This window comes from Pseudorca crassidens, chromosome 8 (assembly GCF_039906515.1).
Source record: "Pseudorca crassidens isolate mPseCra1 chromosome 8, mPseCra1.hap1, whole genome shotgun sequence".
NCBI lineage: Eukaryota > Metazoa > Chordata > Mammalia > Artiodactyla > Delphinidae > Pseudorca > Pseudorca crassidens.
Genome location: NC_090303.1, coordinates 52,794,158 through 52,821,241, shown reverse-complemented (window position 1 = coordinate 52,821,241; position 27,084 = coordinate 52,794,158). Strand labels below are relative to the sequence as shown.

The following is a 27,084-nucleotide window of genomic DNA, read 5'->3' as shown; positions in this document are numbered from 1 at the left end:
TGCAAAATAGAAAATAAAGTCTTTCTATATAAAAAATTTAATTCTTTGAAAATTTCCTTTCTTGTTTAGAATGTCTTTATTAAAATATTATGATCATTTCTGTTATTTCAAATGAAAGATATAAAAGAAGTGCCCTTGAGGATAGACAGAAGTTAGGCATAATTTATTAACTTAAAAAATTCAGGGCTTCCCTGGTGGCACAGTGGTTGAGAGTCCGCCTGCCGATGCAGGGGACACGGGTTCGTGCCCCGGTCTGGGAAGATCCCACATGCCGCGGAGCGGCTGGGCCCGTGAGCCATGGCCGCTGAGCCTGCGCGTCCGGAGGCTGTGCTCCGCAGCGGGAGAGGCCACAGCAGGGAGAGGCCCACGTACCGCAAAAAAAAAAAAAAAAAAAAATATATATATATATATATGTGTATATATATATATATACACATATATATATAATCAGAACAAAATAAAATGTTGCCTTAACATGTTTTAATGTCTTCTGGACTTAATTTCATTTTAATTAGAGTTTGTTTTCAGAGGTTACTCTTATTCAGTTGAAAGATTCTGACAAATGCCAGTCATAACATTTTAAAGGGACTTTTGTATTCTGTAAAGAGTAGCTTCTGTTAAAGTAGAAATCTGGACAGAAAAAAAAAAGATGTTTCATTTAAAGGAAAGAAAAGGAGATTATAACTTATCTCAAAACTTTTTTTCCGCTTTAAGCAACACCATGTGATATTAAGTGTATAAAAAACAAAGACCTGTCCCTAAAATGCTCACATTTCCTGCTTTCTGTTATGGCAAATATGGGGCAAGAGGTTTGGAGGATGCTTATAGGGGAAGATTGGGCATTCAAGTCTTTTATTATTCATACTGAAGAGTGTTCCAGTTAAACTTTAATTTTCAGTAAAATTAATCTCAATAAATGTAGGTCATTTATTGTCTAGGATGTCTTTCGAAGTTGATAACTATTTGCCATGGACAGACCTGAGGCTAGTGCAATACTCTAGCAAGAGATGATGATGAGGACCTAAGGAGAAGGAAGAAAAGAGAGCAATTATAAAGTAAAATCCATTGAATTTTTAAATTTTTTAAGTGAAAGTGAAACTGTGCAACTGAGATTGGGACTTGAACCCACGCTCTTTCAACTGAGATCACACACCTGGTCTCAGGACTTAATGAAGTTCAGGTTCTTGATCTCTCATTGCAGAGAGAAGTCAGTGAGAGACAAAGTTGATAGGTAGGAAGTAGATTTATTTAGAGCGAAACACACCTCACAGACAGAGTATGGTCCATCTCAGAAGGGGAGAGCGGCTCAGGGTATGGGGTTGTCAGTTTTTATTGGGGTGGGTAATTTCATAGGCTAATGAGTGGGGGGAGTATTCCAACTATTTGGGGGAAGGGGTGGGAATTTCCAGGAACTGGGCCACTACCCACTCTTTGACTTTTAGAGTCAGCCTTGGAACTGTCATGGCACCTGTGGGTGTATCATTTAGCTTGCTGATGTGTTACAATCAGCGTATACTGAGGCTCAAGGTCTAGTGGAAGTCCGCCATCTTGGACCTACTTGGTTCTAATCAGTTTATGTCGTGTCCTCTGGCTATGTCATTCTTTTAAAGGTTGTGTCCTGTCCCCTTCCCTCCTGTTTCAAAAGTAGCCTATAACGAAACAAGACTTCCAGCTTTGGAGAATGGATGGATGGTGATGTTTAGTGGTGAGTTATAGAACACTGGAGGGGGTAGTAATGGTTGGAGAATTGGGGACAATAAAAATCTTAAAGATACATATGGAGTATCTAAGTTGACATTTTTTATTTAGAAATCTAAAGTTTTAGGGGAAGATAGTAGAGATACATATTTGGGATCTTCAGCAGACAGATAGTAATTGAACACGTGGGAGTAAATCAGATCCTCCAGGAAAACTTGTCAAGTGCAGAGACAAAAGGTTAAAGCCAAAACTCTGGACAACACCAGAAGAAAATGCTTTTTTGTTTTGTTTTGATTGATGGTTGTTTATTGATACACTGTAAGAGCAGCAATAATGAATTTTTAAAAATAGCTTTAGTACATCATCAGATACTTAATGTAAACCCTCTAGGAGGGAGAGGACACCATTAAAAATGTCTATTTAAAATAAATTCCAGGCCAGTTCTCAGGACTGCAGAATGGGAAAGAAATATAAAAGCCTTACTCCGTGGACTAGCTCACAGAATAGAGAAGTCTTCCCCTTTTCAGCCTGACAGCCTAATGGTAAACTGTTACCCAAGTATGTCATGTCTGTGTGGTATCAAGCTGTGAAGAAAGGAGCCCCTTTCCTAGAAATATTGATTTTGCGATTAAGAGCAAGACACTCTTTTTCTGATCATTCAGTTTGGGGAATGAGGTAAGGTGTGAGAGAGACGTGTGGGAGTTGCTCTAATATAAAATACAAAACCACTGACAAGCACAGAACAGTGGCACATCCTCTGGAAAGACTGAAGTGGTGAGAGATATTCCTTTATATTGTATTTTAGTTGGCTTTCGCAAGTCCATCTACCTTTTGCCATTATTCCACTTAATTCAAAAGAAACAAGTCAGTGTTGCCAGTTCTTCCTCAATTCCTTAGTCAAAGCAAAGACATGGGAATTAGTATTCTTGGACACCAATGCTAGTTTTAGCAATTTTCTCCATAGAGTCAGAGGGATAACTCAAGTCTCCAACCGATGTTACTGCCTGCAAAAAGGATTCATTAGAATTTGAAAGAATAATTAGATGTGCATAGAATAGAAATCTAATGAACATGAGTGTACAGCTAAAATAACTTTTACTGTTTGGGGAACCTAAAACAGTTTACTAGTAAATTGCATTTGACCCTGGACTCACAGCATGTTCCCTGTATTAACGGTGCAATTGGCCATAGAGACTTGTGGTTGGGGTCCAGTGGTTAGTGGTTGTAACTTGTGGTTAGTGCCTGTAGGACATCCTCATCCCTATGTCTAGTGAGGAATTGGGTAGACCCAGATCTGAAGCCCACAGACAAGTATGAGCTGGAGATAAAATCTTAAGAGAAGTCACCTAGGGATGACAGTTAAAACATAGCATTAGCCACAGTTACCCACAGAGTGTATACATTTAGAAAGCACTGGTTTAAATATATAACTCTAGACAAGTCCAGCAGTTATGGGGCAGATAGAGGAAGATTCCAGAAGCAGACCAAGTCACTCCTATTATCTCTTCCATAACTGAGAAGTCAAGGGAGTAAATTTAAAAGAATGGGAGTGGTCAGCTGTATCCATTGCAGCTGAGAGAACTTTTAAGATAAAGACTGAAGAATCTCCATTGGTTGGCGCCAAAGGGCTGGGCTTCTGGAGGCAAATGTTGGAAGAACTGTCACATGATTTACTTTGTGTCCCTACCAGAGGGTAGAACCAGGCTCAGGGTGGCAGCAGAAGTTAGACCATCTTATAGAGATATGAAAAGGAATTCTTTCCTTGGGTAAGAGCTTACCTGTAAAGCTTCTTAACTCTTCTGGAAATCTAAGATTCTACTATGCTAGCTAGAATCAAGGTTGTCCAACTTTGAATAATTGGCAAGAGGGCTTGAATGATAGGATTTTTTACTCCACTCTTAAGGTCTTGCCTTAGTTAGAAATGGTAACATCTTCAAGTTGGATACTCTGAATCGTTAGGCAAGCCATTTTAGGTGCCCTAAGGAACATGCACCCTTTCATATGTACACACTCAGCCAAAGCAGCAGTGTATAAATAACCCATAGTCATCTAGTTAGCATTTCATGTTGCTTTTTGACTCTTAATTCAAACTGAACATTAATATAAGAAGTTTTGATAATAACCCATGAACTTCATCCTTTTTAGAAGGTATTGTAGCTTTCTTCCTGTAGTGTAACCATAGCAACTGACAAGGAACAGAGAAAGAAAGCTTTCACACATGCTGTGCTAATTAATCCTATCCTACAGTTTTCCTTCAGCCGGAGGATGCAGTTTAATAAATTTTGCATAGTGAGCGTGTTTTGATGCATGAACTGTATAAATACATAGCAATATCTTTACTAAGTATATTTATTTAAAAATGCAGTTGTATATTTCTACTTCAAGGTGTACTTTTTTTTTTCTTTTGAGTCATTGTTTTAATAATGTGCTCCCTCCCTGAAAAGTTTTGGCATTTATTTATCTTTTTAACTGAACAGAAATATTTTTAGGGTAAAAACCTTTTGTTTAACAATATACAGGACACTCTCTACAAGATTATGTTTTAATTGACTATTAAAGTGAGATATGAGAGTTTTTCTCAAGTGATACAGAAGAATGTATCTTAAAAATATAATAACATGCTTTAATATGACACATTTACATGCAAACCACTTTATGAAACTGTCTTAACACATTGAAGAGTTAGATATTGAAAACTCATTTTCATTGTTGATTTGGGAAGCTGTGTGACCCATGTGAATGGAGTTTGGGCAGTCCTTGACTGAAACATGAGATGGAGAAAAATAATGTAGATGAAGAGCTTTTTCTGTTTATATTTTTCAGAAATATTTAATCAGTTTTACAAACTTATATTCAGAGTGGGCATAACTGACCTGAAGTCACATATCATTATTTAGATTTATACTATTTCTAGGTAATTTTGAGGTCTGGTTCTCCCTTTAAAACTGGGGGTATCTGGGCTTCCCTGGTGGCACAGTGGTTGAGAGTCCGCCTGCTGATGCAGGGGACATGGGTTCGTGCCCCGGTCTGGGAAGATGCCATGTGCCACGGAGCGGCTGGGCCCGTGAGCCATGGCCGCTGAGCCTGCGCGTCCGGAGCGTGTGCTCCGCAACGGCAGAGGCCACAGCAGTGAGAGGTCCGCGTACCGCAAAAAAAAAAAAAAAAATACTGGGGGTATCACAATTTTCTGTAACCAGTCTGGTCTTCTGAGCTGTCAAAGAAAATCTCATATTCTTAAATTCTCCTATCCCTCTGGCCTAGCTTTCCGTCAACAGGGACTTGGCAAAACCAAGGGAATCCAGCCTGAATGTTTTGGCATCCCATTTGCCTTGACAACAGCATATGGAACGAGTCAGAATCTACTTCAGGACTTGTGCTTATTAGCTCTTTAGTCTGTATAGGAACATGCTCATTTGAGGAACTAAACTTTTTGATGAGATTACTAAACTCTGGAAACACTTTACCACCCTGACTGTTTTATCTGTTGTTCAGTTTTGCCTGCTTTGAGGTAGGATAAAACCTTGCAGAGAAAAGGAGTAGAGGTTATTATGGAAATCTGTTATCAGAAATAGTTATTCTATTCATGTGCAGAAAAGTTAGGGACAGTACATGTGTAGGTATGTTTGTGTGTGTATAATCTGTATATTTTAATATGGAATACTTATAAACATTAGTCAATTTATAATATGCCATTGTGTTGTTATAAAAACTGCATGGTAGGAAAAATTGAGTTATTGTAACCATAGTTGAGCTAATTAGAAATTCATCTTCTCACCAGATGCTCTATTAATTTTAACATTTACATATAATACAGTAAAGGGAATACCAAGTGTTTAATAAACTGAGAAAAGTTATGTTCCTAAGTACTACATAAAAATTTAAATAATCAAAACATTAAAATAAATATGTTATGGTAGATTCACTGTAAAAATGTTTATTTGCTTTGAGCATCACAGTGATAAATAATACTTTACACTTGTCATTAATGAACATACCCAGATAGAAAGCTATCACAGATTTTTTCTCTTAAAAAAATAATATCTATAGATTTTGTGTTTTTTAAAGGAATTATGTATTAATTGTAGAAAACTTGGAAAAAAACTCAGAAAAACTTATTAAATTAAAAAACCAGGGCTTCCCTGGTGGCGTGGTGGTTGAGAGTCCGCCTGCCGATGCAGGGGACACGGGTTTGTGCCCCGGTCCGGGAAGATCCCACATGCTGCGGAGCGGCTGGGCCTGTGAGCCATGGCCGCTGAGCCTGCGCGTCCGGAGCCTGTGCTCCACAACAGGAGAGGCCACAACAGTGAGAGGCCCGCGTACCGCAAAAAAAAACAAACAGATAATCTTGTATTCCAGAACTAACCACTAAGGTTATTCAAATATATTTTCCACCAGTCTTTTTTCAGTGCATAAATATTTATGGTTGTGAGGTCAAACTGCATGTAATTTATCACTTAACATTTTATTGTGACCACTTTCCCAATTTTTAAACATTCTTAGAAAACACTTTAATTTATTATATGGTATCTCATCATTTCCACATACCAGATTTATTTAACTGTTCCTTTATAATTATTTTTTATGTGGTTTTCAAGTGAACCTCCTGAATAAGCATTTCTTAGTGAGTGTTTGACAGAACCCTAAAACCAAAAGAAGTTTTGGAAAAACCCTTTGAGAAAAGAGTCATATTCTTATCTTTCAGATTCACCGTACACATTAGAAAAATTAAGGGCACTGAGAAGTCTCACAGTACGGAAACCTGTTTTACTTTTTAAACCATCTTTTCTCAAAGGTATTTGACCTTGGGACTTTTCCATATCACACTTATTTGTAACTCTCAGAACTAAAGTACCATGAGACATTCTTTGGAAAGTCCAGGAGATTTCCAAGCTTCTGCATAGTATCAAATAGTTTATGAATTGTTTGTTTACTCTCCTGGGATACTTTTTTTTAGATTCTTGGTGCTGTATTAGGAAATACAAATGATTTATTGGTTATTAGCATGTATTTGAAACAGGTAGACCACAACAATGCTTTCCCCAACCTTTCTAGTAACCTTGACATTGCATTCGTGATTCTGTATTATAATATCACCTTTGACCTTTTAAAACTGTGAACATTCAAATTTAAATTCCCTTGTTTTATTAATGCCTATTAAACTTCTTTATGTTTCATGTAACCCACAGGTCTTGCAAGAGCAAAATCCGTCCCTAGCCACACATACTCCAATGAAGTGGTTACCTTGTGGTACAGACCTCCAGATGTCCTCCTGGGCTCGACAGAATATTCCACCTGCCTTGACATGTGGTGAGAAATGGAAGCTTTACTCTAGCTAATTTATCTATAGTGCTTGGTCTGGGTCAAGCCTAGACAAACATCCTAACAGTCTGAATGAAGATTAATGGTGCTGGAGTGTTGGCCTGTGTGTGGCAATACCACTGGAGTTTTTGAAAACATAATTGGGAATGTTCCCTAATCAGGGACTCCCTTACAGATGGTGTCTGCTAATGGTTCTTGATGGACAGGGGCAGAGACATTTTTCTAGCTGTCAGTTTGGTGATTTTTCTCCCTAAGGGTCTTAGTTTGTAGATTTATTTTATAACAAGGAAGTTTATATCTCCAAACAGCAGCATAGGTTGGAAGTTGTAGGAGCATGTTTAAATTCACAACAGAAATCAGATAAGTGGTCTGAAAATTTTGCTGTGACTGTAAGGTACTAAATTTGGTACAATATACCCCTGAAAACTGTTGGTACCAATTATCCAAAATGAAATTAAATGATTACTTTTTAAAAATATCAGAGTAAGTTTAATTTCAATAGAGTCACAGTTTTACACAGTGGTTTAGCAAAACTTTAAATTCTATTATAGGAGGCCCAAAGAGTGGCAAGGTTTAATGTGTAATTATTATTAATGATAAACTATGATGAGTTTCCAGTCTAGTGTGATCTAAATCAAATAAGGGAATAACCTTCTTTTTAGCAATCAGAAAGGCTTAATAGTGAATGTTGAAAAGGTCATTTATTAATAGAAAAATCCCTTTTCTAGACTCACAATTGTGTTTAGAGTAAAACGTTCACATAGCACATGGCTATTTGATAGCATGAATCATCTTCCATGAATGATGATGCCCTACATACAGAATTCAGCTACATGTTCACATAATGTTTATGACCTCAATAAAGCTTCAGCATGTGTCATTTATCTTCTTGCCCTGTACTTACTTCACTGCTCTATCCTAAATAATCTTGACTTTTAGTAAATTAGGCTGTGATGAGGCTTGGCTTCTTCCCTGATATTTTTAATCCAAACTTCCTTCCTCCCTTCCTCCCTTCCTCCCTTCCTCCCTTCCTCCCTTCCTCCCTTCCTCCCTTCCTCCCTTCCTCCCTCCCTTCCTCCTTCCCTCCCTCCCTCCCTCCCTCCCTCTCTCCCTCTCTCTCTCCCTCTCTCCCTCTCTCTCTCCCTCTCTTCCTTCCTTCCTTCCTTTCTTTTTGTCTGCGTTGGGTCTTCGTTGCTGCATGCGGACATTCTCTAGTTGCAGCGAGCAGGGGCTACTCTTCATTGTGGTGCGCAGGCTTCTCATTGCGGTGGCTTCTTTTGTTGCAGAGCACAGGCTCTAGGCATGTAGGCTTCAGTAGCTGTGGCACGTGGGCTCAGTAGTTGTGACTCACAGGCTCTAGAGCACAGGCTCAGTAGTTGTGGTGCATGGGCTTAGTTGCTCCGTGGTATGTGGGATCTTCTCAGACCAGGGCTTGAACCCATTCTGCCTGCATTGGCAGGCGGAATCTTAACCACTGTGCCACCAGGGAAGCCCTGATCCGAACATTTTATGGAGAGAAAATAATCAGGTTCCTTGTGATGTAGGGTACAGTGTAGATTTACTTAATTTAGATTCCAACAACCCCTTAGGAATGGGATTTGGGCATCTGTAAAGCCACTGAAAATATATGCAACATTTTGTGTACACGTGGATATATTTATTTTTCTGTGGTGTAGATCTGTATGAGTTATAGAGTGTTTTTCTCTACGTTTTGAGAATGGAAATTCTAGATTGTTTTTCAGTGAGGTCAGTTAAGGACTCTGCTAATAGAACATAGTTTGGAAATATTTGTGGCTTGGAGCCAGTTTTGTCTTAGTTGCTTGGCAGTGCAGTTAAGACTCTACCCTCAGAATGAGGAGAAGCTATTTTTTATACACTAGTGGCTAATTTTTCCCAAACCTTTGAAAGTGCTCTTTAAAGTACAGAGAACCGCATGGATTGGGACTTGCTAATATGTCTGTTTGTGATATATAATGTTTGACTTCCAGTCTGTGCCTCTCAACTCGCCCTGCCCCCAACCTTTCTGTGACATGTATGTGCCTCTTGGTGTCCATTCTCTTAAGGAAGAAGGCTTGGTTGCTTTCTGCCAATTTGCTTTAAGCAGAGACATAATGAAGCATAAGAAGAAGATGGTTATTTAAGTGGAAGGGAGGAAAACTGATATAAACTAATAGACCCCAAATGCCCTTTTGTCTGCATGCCAATATTATTCATTGCCAAAAGCAAATAGTAAATGTGTTATGTTGGAGCAGTTTCCCATGCTTATTGGCTCTACATTTCTAAGCCCTAAAATCTGAGTTATGTCTGTGCTATGCCTGTCACTCTGAATCTGATTTCATTCCAAGCCATTTTCTAAAAGCCATTTTGTTATTTTCCTATGAGTCAGGTAAAACGTATGTATTTTTCCAGTTAGAGAAAAGTTCACAGGGCAATGATTTTTGCATAATTAGTGACCTTGATGCTGGGTATTCAAAGATCTAGAAATGGGACTATAATTTAGTCATGGCTCAGCTGCACCAAAGAGAAGTACAAATATTAACCCATAGACAGTAGCAGGGGGGCAGGTGGCAGTGGTTTCAGGCTATTTTTACAGTTCATTTACCATCCTGGGGCAGTGGGGTAGTAACTAAAAACTAACGATCCCTACACAGTGTTACAATTTCCAGTTTTCTGTTTAAATAGCTTCGGGCAATAAACATATTAATGAAGACACTTATTCATTAACATTGGCAGCAAGTGATGGAAGTCAGAGCTCTCCCTGTTATGATTTACTGCTCTAGGTCTCCAGCATGGTGGTGATGTATGAATATAGTGTGTGATTTGAGAACTCATCAAGAAAGATAGCTTTATGATACCTTTGTCTGCCTCTGTGAAGGAGGGTTTAAGCAGAGGAATCAAATTGGACTTTGTGTCATGTATAGCTTCCCTTAATTCTTGGATTTTATAACTCTTTGAAAGTCAAGGCATAGGACATCATCTTTAAGCTTCTAAACCAAAAAGGCTTACCAAGTACTGAAAACCACATTAAGAGAAGTGCAAATGTGAAAAGGAGCTTATCTGTGTAGTTCCTCCCTTGTCAAGGAGTTCTGCTCTAGCTGTCGAGGTCATTGCTCTTAATAAGCCTTATATTCCTTTATAGAAGCTCATAAATATGTTTAGAATGGCATTTGTTTTCTAAAGCAGAAGGTCACTTGGGATTATTTTAAGGGATTAATTTTTAGCATAGTGACTAAATTAATCTGTAGCTAATAAATATCTCATCATCATGGTGCTTTGGGGGGGGGCACAATATATAGTGATACCACCTTGTGTCAGTTCCAGTGCTCCCCAACATGGTGTGTAAAGAATGATAGCATGTCAGTCTCTCCCTTTCATCATCTTTTTCAAAGCTAATTAACATATTAACTATGCTTGTCAAAATGTGGGGCAAATCATTTATAAATAAACCTGTCAAATGTAATGAGATTGCATATTAAATCACCCTTTTCTCTATAGCATTTCTGATTTAGGATTAAAATTAATTTATTTAACATTGTAGCAGCTGGGTGGTTAGAAAAAAATTTCCATACCGATCTTGATATATAGAAAAACGTCTGCATCAAAATTGATTTTGCATATATCAGAAAAGAAATTGCCTATTTATTGAGTATTATAAGGCCATTTAGCATTCATTTTATTAAATAAGCCTAATCACCATACATACTGGCAATATAGAGTTCTGCCATCATCCTTAATGATCTCTCCTGAACCAAGGAAATTTATGTAATAAAATAAAGTTTCCTAAGGACTCAGGCTTGTTTACCAGTGTTTTAAGAGAAAGAACCATAAATTGTCTTAAGCAATAGTAATAATGGTAACAATAATAGATACTTTTACTGAACACAAACTGTATTCTAAGTCCTCTTATGCATTTTACTTACTTACCTACTGTTCTATGATACAGTGAAAGAAAACAAAACCCAGGGAGACTAAATAAGAGAGTAAGGATCATAGTTAGTAAATAGAGCTGACATTCAAACTCAGAGCTAACCTACTCCAAAGCCCTTTCTCCTTATAACATATTACATAATCTCTTAAGATGATTTATAAGCAGTTGTTTTTTATTTTACTAGTAAAGTGATTCCAAAACACAAGTAAGTAAAATACCTCTTTGAGAATTTAGGTTATGATCTGAGTCACGTTGGATCCTTTGCATATTTCAAACAAAGTAGATGGCTTTCCCTCTCACACAACAGCCTTGCAGACTGCTTTCTCTCCTCACATCAGTAGTTTATATTGTATAATTTTATTCAGGGTGGAGTTTTTTTGAAATAAACTTAAGACATGAATCATTGGATTGAATACATTTTCATGAGACCAATATCTATACTGGCAAGTATTTTCACAATTTCTAACCATTACTCATTTACCGCTTCTGCTAAAACGAATGTGTCCATTTAAAAAAGAATGCTAGTAAAAACTGAGAATTTGAGTTCATGGGCTACATAAAATCATCTATCAACATTATTTACACATTTTCTAATTAATCAGGTCATGAGACCAAGGGGGATTCAGATTAGTCACTCTCAAAAGTAACAACTCTTTAAGAGATCTTGAGAGCTGCTCAAATAATACATGATCCAAATGACTTGCCAGTGTAGCCACTGACAATGCAATGGAACATGACAAAAGAACAGGGATAGTCAGAAGGGTGTCTGGGGGACAAAAGCTGAGCTCCTGGTGGCAGCCGTACTTTCTGAGCCACTCCCACTACTGAAGTCCCTTAAAATTGCGATGACCATAGAGTATATTGTCCATACCAGGATACTTTTTAGAGTTAATAGTAATTCTGCTAGGACAATAGGTGTAAAACAGGGATATAACTGTGACGTGTGGTCCTCTTACTCATAAAGCACTGGAGCAATAATTTGCTAAATACTAGTAGTCAGAAGAGACAATGCATTTGAGTGCTCCATTCACACCGAAGGAGTGCTGGCTACAAACTATTCCTTGTGGAAAACTTCTGTTACATTGCTTTATAACAAATTGTCTCCAAAAGTACAGTTCTCTAATATTAGATTATTATGACATTATGGAGTGGCTGCCACAGTGCTGCATTTAGTGATGGCTTTGGAATGCTGAAGGGAACCTGTTCTCTTATCCTATCAGAAGCTTAGCGTGGTTATGGTTATTACATCCCATGTTGTTTATCAGTGTGTGTTTGTGAGAGAGAGTGTATGTGTGTTTTCAATGGATGTGTTTGGTCACTTGTTAATGATGGGCTGGCTGAATCATAACATATAAAATGAGACATTGTATATGTAGTTTTCACTACTAAATATTTTTAAAACAAATAAAAATCCCCCCACTTGTATCAAAGTTGGCAAAGTAATTGGTCACCCACAACTGGTTTTTGGATAATTTTTTTTTTTTTTTTGTGATACGCGGGCCTCTCACTGTTGTGGCCTCTCCCGTTGCGGAGCACAGACTCCGGATGTGCAGGCTCAGTGGCCATGGCTCACAGGCCCAGCCACTCCGCGGCATGTGGGATCTTCCCGGACCGGGGCACGAACCCGTGTCCCCTGCTTCGGCAGGCGGACTCTCAACCACTGCGCCACCAGGGAAGCCCTGGATAGTATTTAAATAGCCAATCACAATGACTAAGTTTCATGATACTAAGATAGCCCTTGGTATACTTAGCTGCCTCACTGGTTCATAGCTGCAAGAGATGGATAAATGCGGAAATTCTTTAAGAAATATATGACTCCATAAATGTTGAAAATAGTGTTCTTATTCAGCTTTTGGAACATCAACCAGCCAAGCTAAATATTTTGTATTTCTATTAAAGTATACAATCCAAGGGTGCTATAGAATATATCAAAGAAATAGAAGCTGTTGTATTTGGTTTTAGGGAGATTCACATACTGTCTATGTCTGGAGAATTAGAAATTTTGGCCCAGGATGTTCTCATCTTACGCGTGTGAGTGTGTGCACGTGCGTTTAATTCGGAAATATATGTTAGTACTCCAAGTTTGGAGAGCATTGGATGTTCACTAGTGCCTTTTATGTTTTACAAGTTGTGTGTTTTTTCATGTAGCTATTGATTCTCTGATCAAGGTAACTAACAGTGGTTTGCTGTATAAAGGAGGCCATGTTATCGTAGAAAATACATTGAAAGCCTAAATTAGGCTCTGCCACTCCTTATCTGTGTGAATTTAGTTGATCAGATCGCTTAACTATCCTTATCTTCAGTTTCCAAATCAGAAAATTTTAATAATTAAACCTATTTCAGATATAACTAGTTACTAATAGCTGCCACAGTAGTAACAATAACAAAAGTAGTAATCTCCTGCTTCACTCATTCTCATCCTCTAATCCTATTTCTCAGAAGTAACTACTACTTTCAACTCTTTTAGGATCTATCTCCACATGTCTTAAATAATTGTTTATATTGCCATCTCTAAGTTACTATTTTAGACATTGCTACTAAGTAGGTGTATAGTAGACAAAGATTTAACTTTCTTCCATCAACCTTCCCCCAACTCCACCTTCATCTCATTCTCCCAATATAGAATCTATATCACATTTTGAAATATTAATATGTAAATATTAATATTATTCATGGTGAAGTCAAGTAGTATTCATGATTATGTATTCTTTCTTGTATAACCTTTGGTTTTTCCTGGACTTTATAATTGTCTCTGCTTTTTATTAGTTTAGTTGTCCTTGTCCCTACTGTTATTTATAGTCATAAAAGATCTGTCGATTATATATGGAAAATATTTTCCAAATGCTCAAACACATCAGCAGATCTGTCAATTCCATGTAATTTTCTTGACATCTCCCTCCCTCAACCTTTTCCTTGAAACTTTCCTCTCTCGGCTCTCTGATTTCTTGCCTTAGCACAGCTGAACATCTGTCATCTTAGGACTTCCGTTTCCCCCCTCTCCTGTTGTTGTAGGTCCTAAGCTAGTTGTTCTCTGTTTCCCTCCAAATCTGTTCTCTACCCTCTTCTTCCCTGCCCTATGTCCTGGATGACTAACCCCTAGGGAATACATCCTCCAAGCTGCCTTGGCTACTGGTTCCCAATTGAGTTCAGGCAATGGAAAAGTATGAGGATTGAATATATTCATCCCTACTTCTTCCCTGCTTTAACCTGTATTTCTCGGAATGGCTAACTACAGCTTCTGTGCGGAAGCATTTTTTCATGGCTCTAGCTGTCAGTAGATTTCCATAACATTTGGCCTTTATGATCTTAGGGCCAATAATGGCTTTTAGGTTTTTTTTGTGGGGGGGGTGGGTTTGGCTGTGCCACATGGCAGCCTGGGTCCTCGGCAGTGAGAGTATGGAGTCCTATCCACTGGACCTCCAGGGAATTCCCGGCTTTTAATTCTAAGGCAAGTAATGACTTCCTGCTGTTGCTAGCCTCTTAGTGTTTCAGTATGTCTTATTAGTTCTGTTACACCTCTGTAAGTAGTAAATTCATCAGAGTCTGTTCTGGGTTGGATTCATTTTCCTTCTGACCTTTACTGATTATAGATTCCTTTTTTCCTGGATTCCTTGTCTTCCTCCTTTAGTTTCCTAAGAAAGAATGTGTTAGAAATACAAGTTTCAAACTCTTAGTTTTCTCAAAATGTCTTTATGCTGCTCCCACACATTGATAAACTTTGGTTGAGTATATAATGAGGGTTTTTTTTCCCCTCAGAATTTTGAATGTATTGCTTACTTTCTTTAGAGCTTCTAGTATTGCTACTGAAAAGTCTGATTCCGTTCAGATTTGCAAGCATTTGTGTGCCTCATCATACTTTCTCCCTGGCAAGTATTAGCTTCTTATATCTGTCCCTGGTATTCTGAAATTGCTTGATAATGAGCTTTGATTGTATCTTTTTCTGTTGGTGCCGATTAGATACACAGACCAATTAAACACATTTTTTACTTAATTTCCCTTTTTTCAGCTCTGTGCCTCACTCTGCTCTCACGTTTTATCCTCAATTTGAGGACTTTTGGATTTAATTTCTCCAGAAGATAAACACTCAGTGTCCTGCTGGTGGGTTGGGGTGAGAGATGGTCAGAGAAGGCCTATGGGTCAATTGGTTTGTACAAACATTCAATCCTCCACCCTATTTCCAGTTGTCAGACTCACCTTTACACTTTCTAGAACTTACGTATCCAAGCTGTGTGCCTTTTCTAAGTTGTTGTAGGTAAATACTCAGTCTATAACTTAAGAAGTTGTAGCTGCCTATGGTCTGCCTAGATTGCTACACCTTCATCCACAACTTATGAAAAAAATTCTCTCTCATCTTCTTGTGTGTCCTCATCTATCTATTTTATCCTTGTTTAAAATGTTATTCCTTAACTGACACTTCAGTCACTTTTGGGAGGGAGGGGGAGTTTGTGTACATTTTACCGAATGTCCTACTCTTGTTGATAATTTAATATTCGTGGCTTTACTTATGGACAGTTGACTGCTAAGGTTCTTGTCCTAGAGAAAATTGTGACTTTGCTTGGCCACAGATTTGAGTTGCAAGTCCTGATGAGTGGGAGCCAATCAACAGCATGGTGCAGGCAGGAGCATCTTGACTGCCAGCTTCTTAGTGTGGTTGTGGAAATTTATAATCCTTACCATTTAACTGTTAATGTAGTGATGACAACTTTATTTATGAAAACAAATGTGAAAAGAAAGCCGAGCACTTTCTGATAAGCTAGTGATGGAAAGGAATAGAATGTGAAATGATAGTTTTTTAAAAGATAAAAATTTTACATGAATTGAAAGAAGTGATTGCAGAAGGTAGTTCTCTGATCAATGGCAATGCGTGAATCCACCATGAGCTTACTATTAAAACAAGCAAAAGCAATCAGTGAAACTCTTTCAACAAATGTTCCAGTCAATATGAAGTTTCTAATCCAATGAAGGTGAAAAAGTAGATTGTTATCTTGCATGCACAGGGAAGATATGATTGAATGACAGTGTGATTGGAGAGAAGCTGGGGCTTATATAAACATCATTGTTGGTAAAGGGACTTGGGTGTCTACTTCATACTGTTCATTGAAGGATGAAAGTGGGGACCTCTGTGCTATTGTGACGTTTGTGATTTAATTCCTCAGGACACTGCATTATCTAGCATGTACTTTAATTAGGAATCACATTTTCATTTACTGGTATTCTGCTCTATGAATTAATGTAACTTAAATATACTAGTAGCTTTCTTGATTTTAGATACTATATTATGTAATCAATAAACGTAGATATTTGGGGTTTTTCTTGTTTTCCAGTTTTGGTCTTCAAATTGAATGTCCTTAGATTCCTATTGGTAAAGATGACATTGGGCAAAAAAAGAAATAGTACAATAATTGAAAAAGAAAGTCAAACTTAACTAAACTGGCCTATCAGTGGCCAAGAAACAGCCTGCTTTAAATTCCATTAAAATATAAAACAAAACTTAATTATAGTCTGTGACAGGCACTTAGTAATTACTAAGAATCTGAGTAGCTTCCTGTTTTCCTGTACACATGTGGATTGTTCATCTTTGGTATGGCATTTATATTTCTCTGTATTTCCATGTGAGACAGTAGATTCTAAGAATGAGATACTCACATAATTGCATTTTCTGTAGAGCCTGGCAAGGCATTTCTATTCTTTCTCATTGAAAATTCAGTGGTTCTTCCTTGACAGCTAGCTTTCACCATGTTTGCTTCTGAAGACAGAATATATTCATAGCCTAATGTAGACTCAACAAATTGAAAAACTTTATTATATCAACTATAAAAATTTTCATGTTTGTTATTTTTAATCCTAACATGTTAAATTTAGAAACTGTTTCAGAATTTTAGTAACCCAGTGAAATCAATTCATAATTTTGTTTTATTAGGTTTTATGGCCATTTTATACCCCGACCTCCCAAATCTGAAGATTCTTGGTTATGCTGTTCACACTAGCTGGTTGGTGGTGGCACAGAGGTGAAAAGAACCTCTAGAGACTCAGGGCCAGCCCCCTTCCCACTAAGATCTCCCTTACACAACATGATTATGTTCAGCCATTCATTCATTCATTCAACAACACCCTACAGAATGTCCAGAGGTTCAAGAGTGAAAAAGACCTGGTCCCTGTCCTTCAGCAGCACCCACTAGTGTTACAGCATCACACAACTCCGGGGGCGTCATTCACATTGTAGTCTGTATGCATTGTCTAATCTATACAGCCACATTCCAGGGCAAGCCCTTGAGTGTATTCCAAGAAGGCCGCAGACTTCACCAAAAAATGGACAATGAGGATTTACGGTGGGAAGGTTTTTGCCTTCAGGTCTTCCATGTGTTATCTAAGAGGGTTGTCATAGCAGATGGGTGTCAAACATTTCCCTGTCAAGTATCATCCATCTAGTCGTATACCTTAGTGGTGTTCATTCCAGCATTCTTAACCACAGACCATCTAAGTACAGCTATGCCATTTGATGACTGGAACTAAATGTATCAGTTTACCACTCTGTAAACTGAAGTTCAGAATTCTTCTTTCAGGAGAGTAATTTACATGATTTCAGCAGTGATTTGTCTTTGTGATATGCTAGATATGTTTCTCTAAAAAGATTGCTTGAATGTGTCATTTGCTCTGATCTTTAAGATAATTACCCATAAACGATTTTTTCCTAATTCCCCACATTATTGCAGGACGATTAATAAATTTGCAGGGAGGAATCTTATAATATGACTTCCTTGTTTTGCATCAGCTGTCATATAAACAGAAATTAAAGATGTGCAGAGCTTATTAATTTGTTTTTTCCTGTCCTGCCTGGTCTGCAGTTATTCCTTGGAGAAGTGCTTTCTGTGGTAGCATTTTAAATGACTAACCGAATGGAACCTCTCTCTTCCTTTGTTGTTCCATAGTGCAAGAAATAATATTTCTCGGCTATTCAATGCAATATGTTGAGTTTTATATTTTTTCCTTATTGTAGTCCTCAGTAAGGGGCTTTCCTATTTAAATTTTTGTATCAATTGTTAATGGTTTCTGGATGTTCCTGTCTGAATATTCCCAGGTATCTATATAATATGTGGCTGTTACTTTTATTTATTTATTTATTTATTTATTGGCTGCGTTGGGTGTTCGTTGCTGCGCACGAGCTTTCTCTAGTTATGGCAACTGGGGGCTACTCTTCTTTGTGGTGTGTGGGCTTCTCATTGCGGTGGCTTCTCTTGTTGAGGAGCACGGGCTCTAGAGCATACGGGCTTCAGTAGTTGCAGCGCATGGGCTCAGTAGTTGTGGTTTGCAGGCTCAGTAGTTGTGGTGCACGGGCTTAGTTGCTCCGTGGCATGTGGGATCTTCCTGGACCAGGGCTCGAACCCGTGTCCCCTGCATTGGCAGGCGGATTCTTAACCACTGTGCCACCAGGGAAGTCTGTGTGGCTGTTATTTTAAGACTTTATCTCTGGGGTTTTCATTATCTATGGAAGTCTGTTTTAAATTTTCAAGCATCTTTAAACACCCATCCTTCTTTCAGTACACTATCAATGGTGATAGACTTCAGTCTTTAGGGATAGTTTTATTGGTTTGTTTCTGCCCAAACCTTAATTTTATAGACTTTCTTTTGATATTTTTATCCTTGTTAGCATTTGTGTCACAAGGAATGAGAACGAATTTGCCATATCCGTTTCTGCTTTTTTAATCTGACCAGACTGATCAAATAAAGACGCGTCATTCTAACTGGGGAGGCGGCATGGCATAACGAAGGCTCACTGGCCCAGGATTCTGAGTCACAGCTTCAGGTTCTGGGGCTGACATTTAAACATGTAATATGGTTTCTTTACATGTAAAAATCAAGGCATTGTCTTAGGCACTCTCTAAAGTCCCTCTATCTCTAAATTTTAACAATCGAGTAAATTGTACTGCTGAACCAGAGGTTTCCATGGAGACCATTTGAATTCCTTCAGAGTGACATAAATGAAGTTAGGGTTTAGATATTTTGATGTCATGACTGAACTGATTTTTTCTAGTGTTTAATTTTATATGATGATATTAGTTCTAAATCAAATTCCTTTCTCTACTTCAGTTTCTTGTGTACACTCCTCAGAATAGTTTGTATAATTCATTCATTCATTCATTCATTCTTTTATTTGAAAGATATTTATTGAACACCTATTTTGTACCAGGTGCCAGGTTAGGTCCTGGGGCTTATAAAGATGAGAAAGATCCTTCCATGCCTTCAAGATCAGAAGGAAAAACAGTGTAATAAGCTGTAACACAGATACACAGTCAGTACAGTGGTGGCTCAGAGGGGAAGGTGATAAATTTATCCTTGGTGGATAGTTGAGGATAGGTTGGGGGGGGGGTGGTCACGGAAGGTGTCACCAAGTGGTAATTAGTTGGCCCGACTCGTCAGAGCCATCTTTCAAAGTTAACAAAGCTAGAGTTGAGGATACATTGGCCAGGCCATGGACAAAAGTACCCCACCAAGGGGTGAAACAACTGATATTTGTGGGTAGGGAAGAGGGACAGAGTTTAAGAACAGGTAGAGAAAAAGGAAAAAATGGAGAGTGGGGGAAAGTGGTTGGAAGCCAGAATGGAGAAATATTTAGGAATAGTTACGATGTGACAACTCGATTGAATGAGAGTGATAGGGGAAGGGCAAGGGTTTCAGATGATTCCTGGATTTCTGGCTCAGGTAACTGCACCAGAAACCAAAAATACAGCTTTGCAATGTGATTTAAAAAAAATATATATATACACACACACACACACACACACACACACACACATATACATATTTTAAGTATACATTTTTATATTATATATTTATGCATAAATATATATAAAGTATATATGTACACACATGCACATACACTAAAATATATATGTACCAAAATATATGTATACTGAAATATATACACTAAAATATATCAACATAGATATCTGCATATTAAAATGTATGAGCAAGAGTTATCATTGTAACTTAATGAGCATTGTTGCCAGTTGGTACTTTAAGGTGGTTAGGCTTCTAGATCTTTCTGGTCAGTGTTATTTCAGATGTGGATGCTGGTAAGGGGCTCCCTCTCACTGCCTGGTCCCTCCTCTCCAGTCAGCATTGGGCCACCCTGGGCCTTAGCTTTATGGAACTACATTAGGTTCCTGTACTTCATTCTTTGCTTTTGTTTAGGTTTTGTTCTGACATGCCTCATTTGTAAGTACAATTCTTAGAGATACAATTCTGTTTCATAGTTTGAAAAATAAATGTTAACGTATCTCCATATATAAAAAGTTTATTGTTTTGAACTGAATGTTCTCTGACATGGGCTTTCACCCACAGTCTAGTGTTTGGATTGGTTTTGTTTTCATTCCTTGAGAGCTGCGTGCTCCATAGAAGTATCTGACTAAGATATATTGTGCCTATCTGTGCCTAATGAAGCACTAACCACAGTAAATGGTGAGTGACAGTTGAATCAGTTCAGTCCCTTCAGTAGCTACCAAGGACATGTGAAATGTAATTTTTTAATCTTTCACTTTCCAAATACTACAGATGCCAAAATGAAAAGATCACGTTTGTTATGTGTAATACATTTTCATACAAGTTTAACAAAAAAAACCCACTTTTTAAAAAACTTTGATCTTTTAGAAGCTAAACTAGGGGAAAAAAACCCTCTTTGTTCTATTTTACAAATATATATTCCAACAGAGAAAAGATAAATAAATGGCCACCTTGTGCATCAAATTGCACTACCTTTAATTACATAATGATGTATTTCAGTGAAGCATGGCTAAATAAAATTACCTATTAGGTTAATTAACATGAAACCTTTCTGAGTTAGTATTGCATCCCTATGTGTTAAATTCAGATTGTGTTTAGCATTTAATCTAACTTATTTTATTAGTCTCCTGTTTCTTTGTGGTTCCCTTGGATGGAGCCTGAATACATATTTAGAGAATTAATCTGAGTTATAAAACTCCTTTCAACACAGACTTAACCTAGATTCCTTTAGATTCTTGCTCTTCAGTTTCTGGTCTTCTGAACAGCAATATCGGCATTGCTGAGATGGTTGTTAAAAATGCAAGATCTCAGGCTTCAACCCAGACCTAGGTGACTAGAATCTGCATTCTGACAAGATCCCCATGTGATTGGTGTATACATTAAAAGGTGAGAAACACTACTTCAGATGCCTTTTTTCAATGAACACATAGGCTTTGAGGAGATTTCTGGTGCCATCATAGTGCTGAAGAAGAGAAAGGCAAAAGTACTGACTTGTGGCGAGTTATGGTTCTGTTCATCTGCTGCCCTCCTGTCAGATGCAGCCCGACACTGGCTTTATCTGCAGCCCTCTTTCCAAATGTTTTGACAGTGCAGATGGTTCTGAATGGCTCTAAATGATAACTTGATTGAAGCCTCATAACTTTCAATTAGGGAAGTCTGCAGGAGATGGGGCTGGTCTCCCTCATGGTCATACTGTGAGCTGGGTGGATCGCTGTCCCCTCTGCACCCTCTCCAGTGCATGGGCTGTGCTGTGTCGTGATCCCTACCGGTCTCTGTGGCTAAATGCTGCCACTTGAGGGTGAAACTGTTACTCTCTGCCTAAAGCTCTCTATCCTAAGGAATCTCAAGCCTTTGCTAATAAATGGATGAAATTGGAAGCTAAAATTTAGGAGGTTTTTTTTTCTTTTTGAGATTTTAATCGCACCATATTTTAAAATATTAAAGTCTTTCTACATTATCTATTGAGGTTCAACCAAACTGTTGCCCTGAGACTTAGGGAAGAAGGAGAGCAATGTTTTATTTTTTGATGACCAAAATAAGGTTCATGTCAAGTAGATAAATAATAACCTCTAGGTTCTGTTTTGTACTTCTTCATGTGGGTTAATTGCTTATTGGGTTATTTAGCATCTTGTAACAATGTTTTTTGGGAAAATTGAGTATACTCCACTTGCAATGTCATGTGTCAAATGCACGTATTATTTGAATATGGGAGGTAATGGATCTAATTAATACCTATTTTAGTTGAAAGATGTAAAGTTATCTTGCACCATATCATCCCAACAGGACTTTAATAATCAGATGCATTACACTGCATCTGAGCTAGGGACTGTAGTGACCAACTCTGTTTGATTCAGGTCGGGGAGGGCTGCTGTATTGCAAAACCCTCTCTGATTCATTTAAACTGTATCTTTAAAAGTGAAAGACCAAATTCTTGTTCTGAGAAAGATGATAGTGCCCATTATATTTACAAGTAAATAAATTACAGTTGGAGGAAGTCATATGAGAAGTATGGAGTTAGGGGACCTAAGCTAGTGGTTGATCAGGAAACCTTCCCAAGGAAGTGACATTAAACTTGATGTTTCCTACTCTGATGGAGAGAAGTTCTTGCCCCCTCCTTGGGAATTTTCTTTTTTCTCTCTGCATTCCACTCTCCTCACCATTGCCCCAAATTTAGTAGTTTAGATAAATGTTTTCATTTTGAATTCTTTTGCCATAGAGCTTGTACATCAGTTTTCAAATACCTTCATATCTAGCTTACTTAATCTTTAATTAGTTTGCTGCCCAAGTTATTTAAGATCGAACTTTGACATTTCGCATTCTAGCCTGCAGTTCTAGACAGCTCGTGTTGATTCCAAGAAAAAGTTTATAAAAATGTACACAGGTTCTTTTTTTCTCATATAGGGAAAACTCAAAATGCCATGGCTCTTCCACTTAAAATGACTGATTCTATATATGGTCCCAAGGAGATGGCTGCCTTCCTTCATTTCACCTTTTTTAAAATAAACTTTTAATTTTAGAGGAGTTTTATATTTATAGAAAACTTGGAAAGACAGGAGTTCCTACATACTCCTCACCTGGTTTCCCTATTGATAATATCTTACATTACTATGGTACATTTGTCACAACTAAGAAACCCACAGTGGTACATTACTATTAATCAAACTTTATTTTTATTTCACTAGTTTCTCCTAATTTCCTTTTCCTGTTTTAGGATCCCGTTTAGGATACCACATTACATGTAGTTGCCATGTGTCCTTAGCCTCCTCTGGGTTATGATAGTTTCTCAGACTTCCCTGTTTTTCTTAACCTTGACGGTTCTGAGGTGTATTAGTCAGGTATTTTGTAGAACGTCCCTCAGTTTGGGTTTGGCTCATGTTTTGGGAAGGAAGACCATAGAGGTGAAGTGACATGAGTCTCATCACATCATGTCAAGACTCTATGCTATCAACATGACTTATCATTGATGATGTTAACCTTGAACACATGGTTAAGGGACTGTTTTTCTGGTTCCTCCATTATAATGTTACTCTCCATCCCCCACCTGACTCTTTGGAAACAGGTCACTAAGCTCAGCTGTCACTCTGGTGGCTTTACAACTAGTGGTTGTAATTGCTTCTGCCCTCAAAGCTAGTAAAACAACTGGGTTCTCCACGGTTATGTCCAACTTTATTCACCACGAATATTGGGATATAGACAAAAATCGAGAACTTCTAGCCTAGGAATAAGACACAAACCTCTTAGAGTAGAATATGGTCTATGGCTCTCTTTTTAACTTTTTCTTCCATTTTCCATGCAGAGCCATAACACTAGCACTTGGCTCTCTCAATATTCCTCAGTTATCGGCTCCTGTTTTCTCTACCTGGAATGCACGGGTCCCATTCCTGGCTCCATCACCTCATTATCCAATATCGTGGGAATTGTGTAGAATGTTTTAGAATTATTGTGTTTATAGCATACATACTTGAGAGACACGTGATAGACGTTTTGCCCAAATTGACAACAGTCCTAAACGTTTACATGACTGTACCAATAATAAGTGAAGATGGGAGAAAAAAAACACACACACACTTTTTCCATACTATCAGGAAAAGATAAAAGTTATCATTATGCTAGAGGAATGACTAAATTATCTCTGTGCTCTCTTTATAGAAAAATATATTATAGAATTATCATAGAATAGGTAATTGAACATTATACAGCCAAAACTGTAAAAAGAAAAGTATTAGGGAGGTGTGTCAGATAGTTCATAAGTATGTTATATTATTTTTCCAAGTTATGTATTATTGCCATATTCGTTAGCCTTAAAAAATTTATAGTTTCTATTATTTTTTCTCACCCTAAATTCACTTTTGTACCTAATTTTTTATTCATAATGAGAACTCCCAAATTGTATGACCTTCGGGACTAAAAAAATTATCTGTCTCTGCTCATAATGACAAAGCGTTATCAATTCTGCCTAAAATCTTGATTTGAATTATAATGAAAAAAATATTTACACAGCTGTGGCATAAATTAAATTAGGAAATTTTGAGCTCAAAAGAATTAAACATGTGTGAGCATGGGTGGGTGTTTTATATATTACCTTGCCTGGTAAGTAATCCTAAAATGAGACTTTGAACACACTGCATCCTGTGACACCTTTAATTGTAAGCTTTTGTGACCAGTTCTTTTTCTTGAAAAATTTAGTCTAAGCACTTGATAATTACACAGTGATTCAAATTCCCAATAGAAACAAATTAAAGGAGACATTTATTTTATTTATACATAAATTTTATTTCCTGAAATAAAATTATATATCATAAGTATAGAGCTTACATGGATGAATTCTTTCTCAGTAAACCACTCAGGGCAGTCAACTTAATCCATCGAGAGAGGTAGCACAGGGTTAATGGAGGGTAGCAAAAGAAAAGCGGGGGGGGGGGAAGAAAAGCAGGCAATACTCCCTCCATATTAAATTGAATGGCTTTTTATTGCTGTTTAGCAATAAAGAAGCTCCAGTAATAAAGTATTCTGCTATGTTAAGATGTTGATATGTTTTATACTTCTACTTTTTTATTTTTTGTGCTTTCTATCTCTTTTTGTAAATCCTTTAAATATAATTCTCTCAGCTTCATTAGTATACCCTCAAGCATCTTTGAAAAATGACAGCATAGGAAACATCCATGAGAAATGAAAGTCCAAATCCCTTAGCCAGCTAAGCAGATAAGTGCCTATAGAAATGCTATATCACCTCATTCCAACTGAGTAGAATTGCAGCATAGATTTATCTTTTGTTTTAAGTATCATATTATGGAGATGTTATGGACCAAGCACAAGTAGTGGTAAAAGAATTTCCATAAGTGGTTCTGACAGTGTAAAGGTTACCTCACCAGCCAGCTTAGCAGATACACCATGGGGGTGGATGTGGGTTCTGCTGAGGGTCTTCAACGCTCAGAGTTGCAGCTTGTGGTGGGAAAGACTAAGGCCGATAGGTGGAGAATAGAGGGTATATTCTGAATAGAGAAAAGGAAGGTGCCAGTAGCTATTAAAAATTCAAGATATTTTATGTAAACTGAAATAATAAAACAATAGAAATGTAGCTCAGTAGTCTTAGAAAAGAATTCTTGGTATAAAAAATGTAAAAACCCATCAAATTGAAATTTTAGATCTAACTGGATGTCTGAAGCCCCAATATCTGTAAGAATATCATTGCATTTTAATACACAAATAAAATAAATAAGTACACAAGTAAAATACATACATAAATACACAAATAAATAAATACACAAATAAAATAGTTCTTGTCTCTCAAATCTTTTTAACGTTTTATTATTATTATTACTATCATTTTTTATATATTTTTTAAAGTGTACTTGTTGTACAATATTGTTTTACAGATATACAACATAGTGATTTAGTATTTTTATATATTATACTCCATTACAAAATAATGGCTATATGTCCCTTTGTTGTACAATATATCTTTGTTTCTAGTTTATTTTATACATTGTAGTTTGTGTCTCTTAATCCCATACCATTATCCTGCCTCTCCCCCACTTCCCTCTCCACACTGGAAAACACTAGTTTGTTCTCTGTGTCTGTGAGTCTGTTTCTGTTTTGTTATATACATTTATTTGCTTTATTTTTTAGATTCCACACATAAGTGATAACATAGGGTATTTGTTTTTCTCTGACTTATTTCACTAAGCATAATACCCATTATGCTTAATGATCCATCCATGTTGTTGCAAATGGCAGAATTTCATTCTTTATATGGTTATTTCATAGTATGTGTACATACATACTGTGAAATATATATATATCCCTTTTATCCATTCATCTGTTGACAGACACTTAGGTTGCTTCCATATCTTGGCTATTGTAAATAATGCTGCTATAAACATTGAGTGCATGTATCTTTTCCAATAAGAGTTTTTGTTTTCTTCAGATATGTACCTGGGAATGGAATTGTTGGATCATAGGGTAGTTCTATTTTTAGTGTTTTGAGGAACTTCCATAATGTTTTCCATAGTGACTGCACCAATTTACATTTTCACCAACAGTGCGCTAGGTTCTCTTTTTTCCACATCCTCACCAACATTTGTTGTTTGTAGACTTTTCAATGATAGGCACTCTGACAGGTGTGAGGTGATACCTCATTGTGGTTTTCATTTGCATTTCTCTGATGATTAGTGATGTTGAACATCTTTTCATGTGCCTGTTGGTGATCTGTATATCTTCTTTGGAAAAATGTCTATTCAGCTCTTCTGCCAGTTTTTAACCAGGTTGTTTGGGGTTTTTTTGATATTGAGTTGTATGAGCTGTTTATGTATTTTGGATATTAACCCCATATCAGTCATATCATTTGCAAATATTTTCTCCCATTCCATAGTTGCCTTTTTGTTTTGTTGATTTTCTTTGCTGTGCAAAAGCTTTTAACTTTAATTAGGCCCCATTTGTTTATTTTTATTTCTGTTTACTTTCCCTGAGAAGTCTGATCCAAAAAAAATTGCTATAATTTATGGTAAAGAGTATTGTGCTTATGTTCCCTTCTAGGAGTTTCATGGTTTCAGGTTTTACATTTAGGTCTTTAAACCATTTCGAGGTGTTTTCTTTTGTTTTCGTATACGGTTCTAATTTCCTTCTTTTACATGCAGCTGTCCACTTATTGAAGAGACTGTCTTTTTCTCTATTGTATATTCTTGCCTCCTTTGTCATAGATTATTTCAAACTGAGGCTCCAGTTCTTTAATAACCTTGGTTTCAGTCAATTTGGTCAAAAACAGTGAAATTAAAGCATGTGATAGATATTCTGGTGAAGATGCAAATGTATTAATATTAGTCAGGAAGGATATCTTTAAATATATTTTTAAAGAAAAT

At 37.2% G+C, this 27,084-nt stretch overlaps 1 protein-coding gene across 8 annotated transcripts in view; it reads left to right on the top strand.

Moving 5' to 3' along the window:
- Nucleotides 1-27,084, top strand: part of CDK14 (cyclin dependent kinase 14) — a 716,891-nt gene that overhangs the window by 480,885 nt on the left and 208,922 nt on the right. For all 8 annotated transcript variants that reach the window (XM_067746465.1, XM_067746464.1, XM_067746468.1 and 5 more), the window contains one exon: nt 6,885-7,005. In XM_067746465.1, coding sequence (XP_067602566.1) covers nt 6,885-7,005 — 121 coding nt within the window. The remainder of the gene's footprint in view (nt 1-6,884; nt 7,006-27,084) is intronic.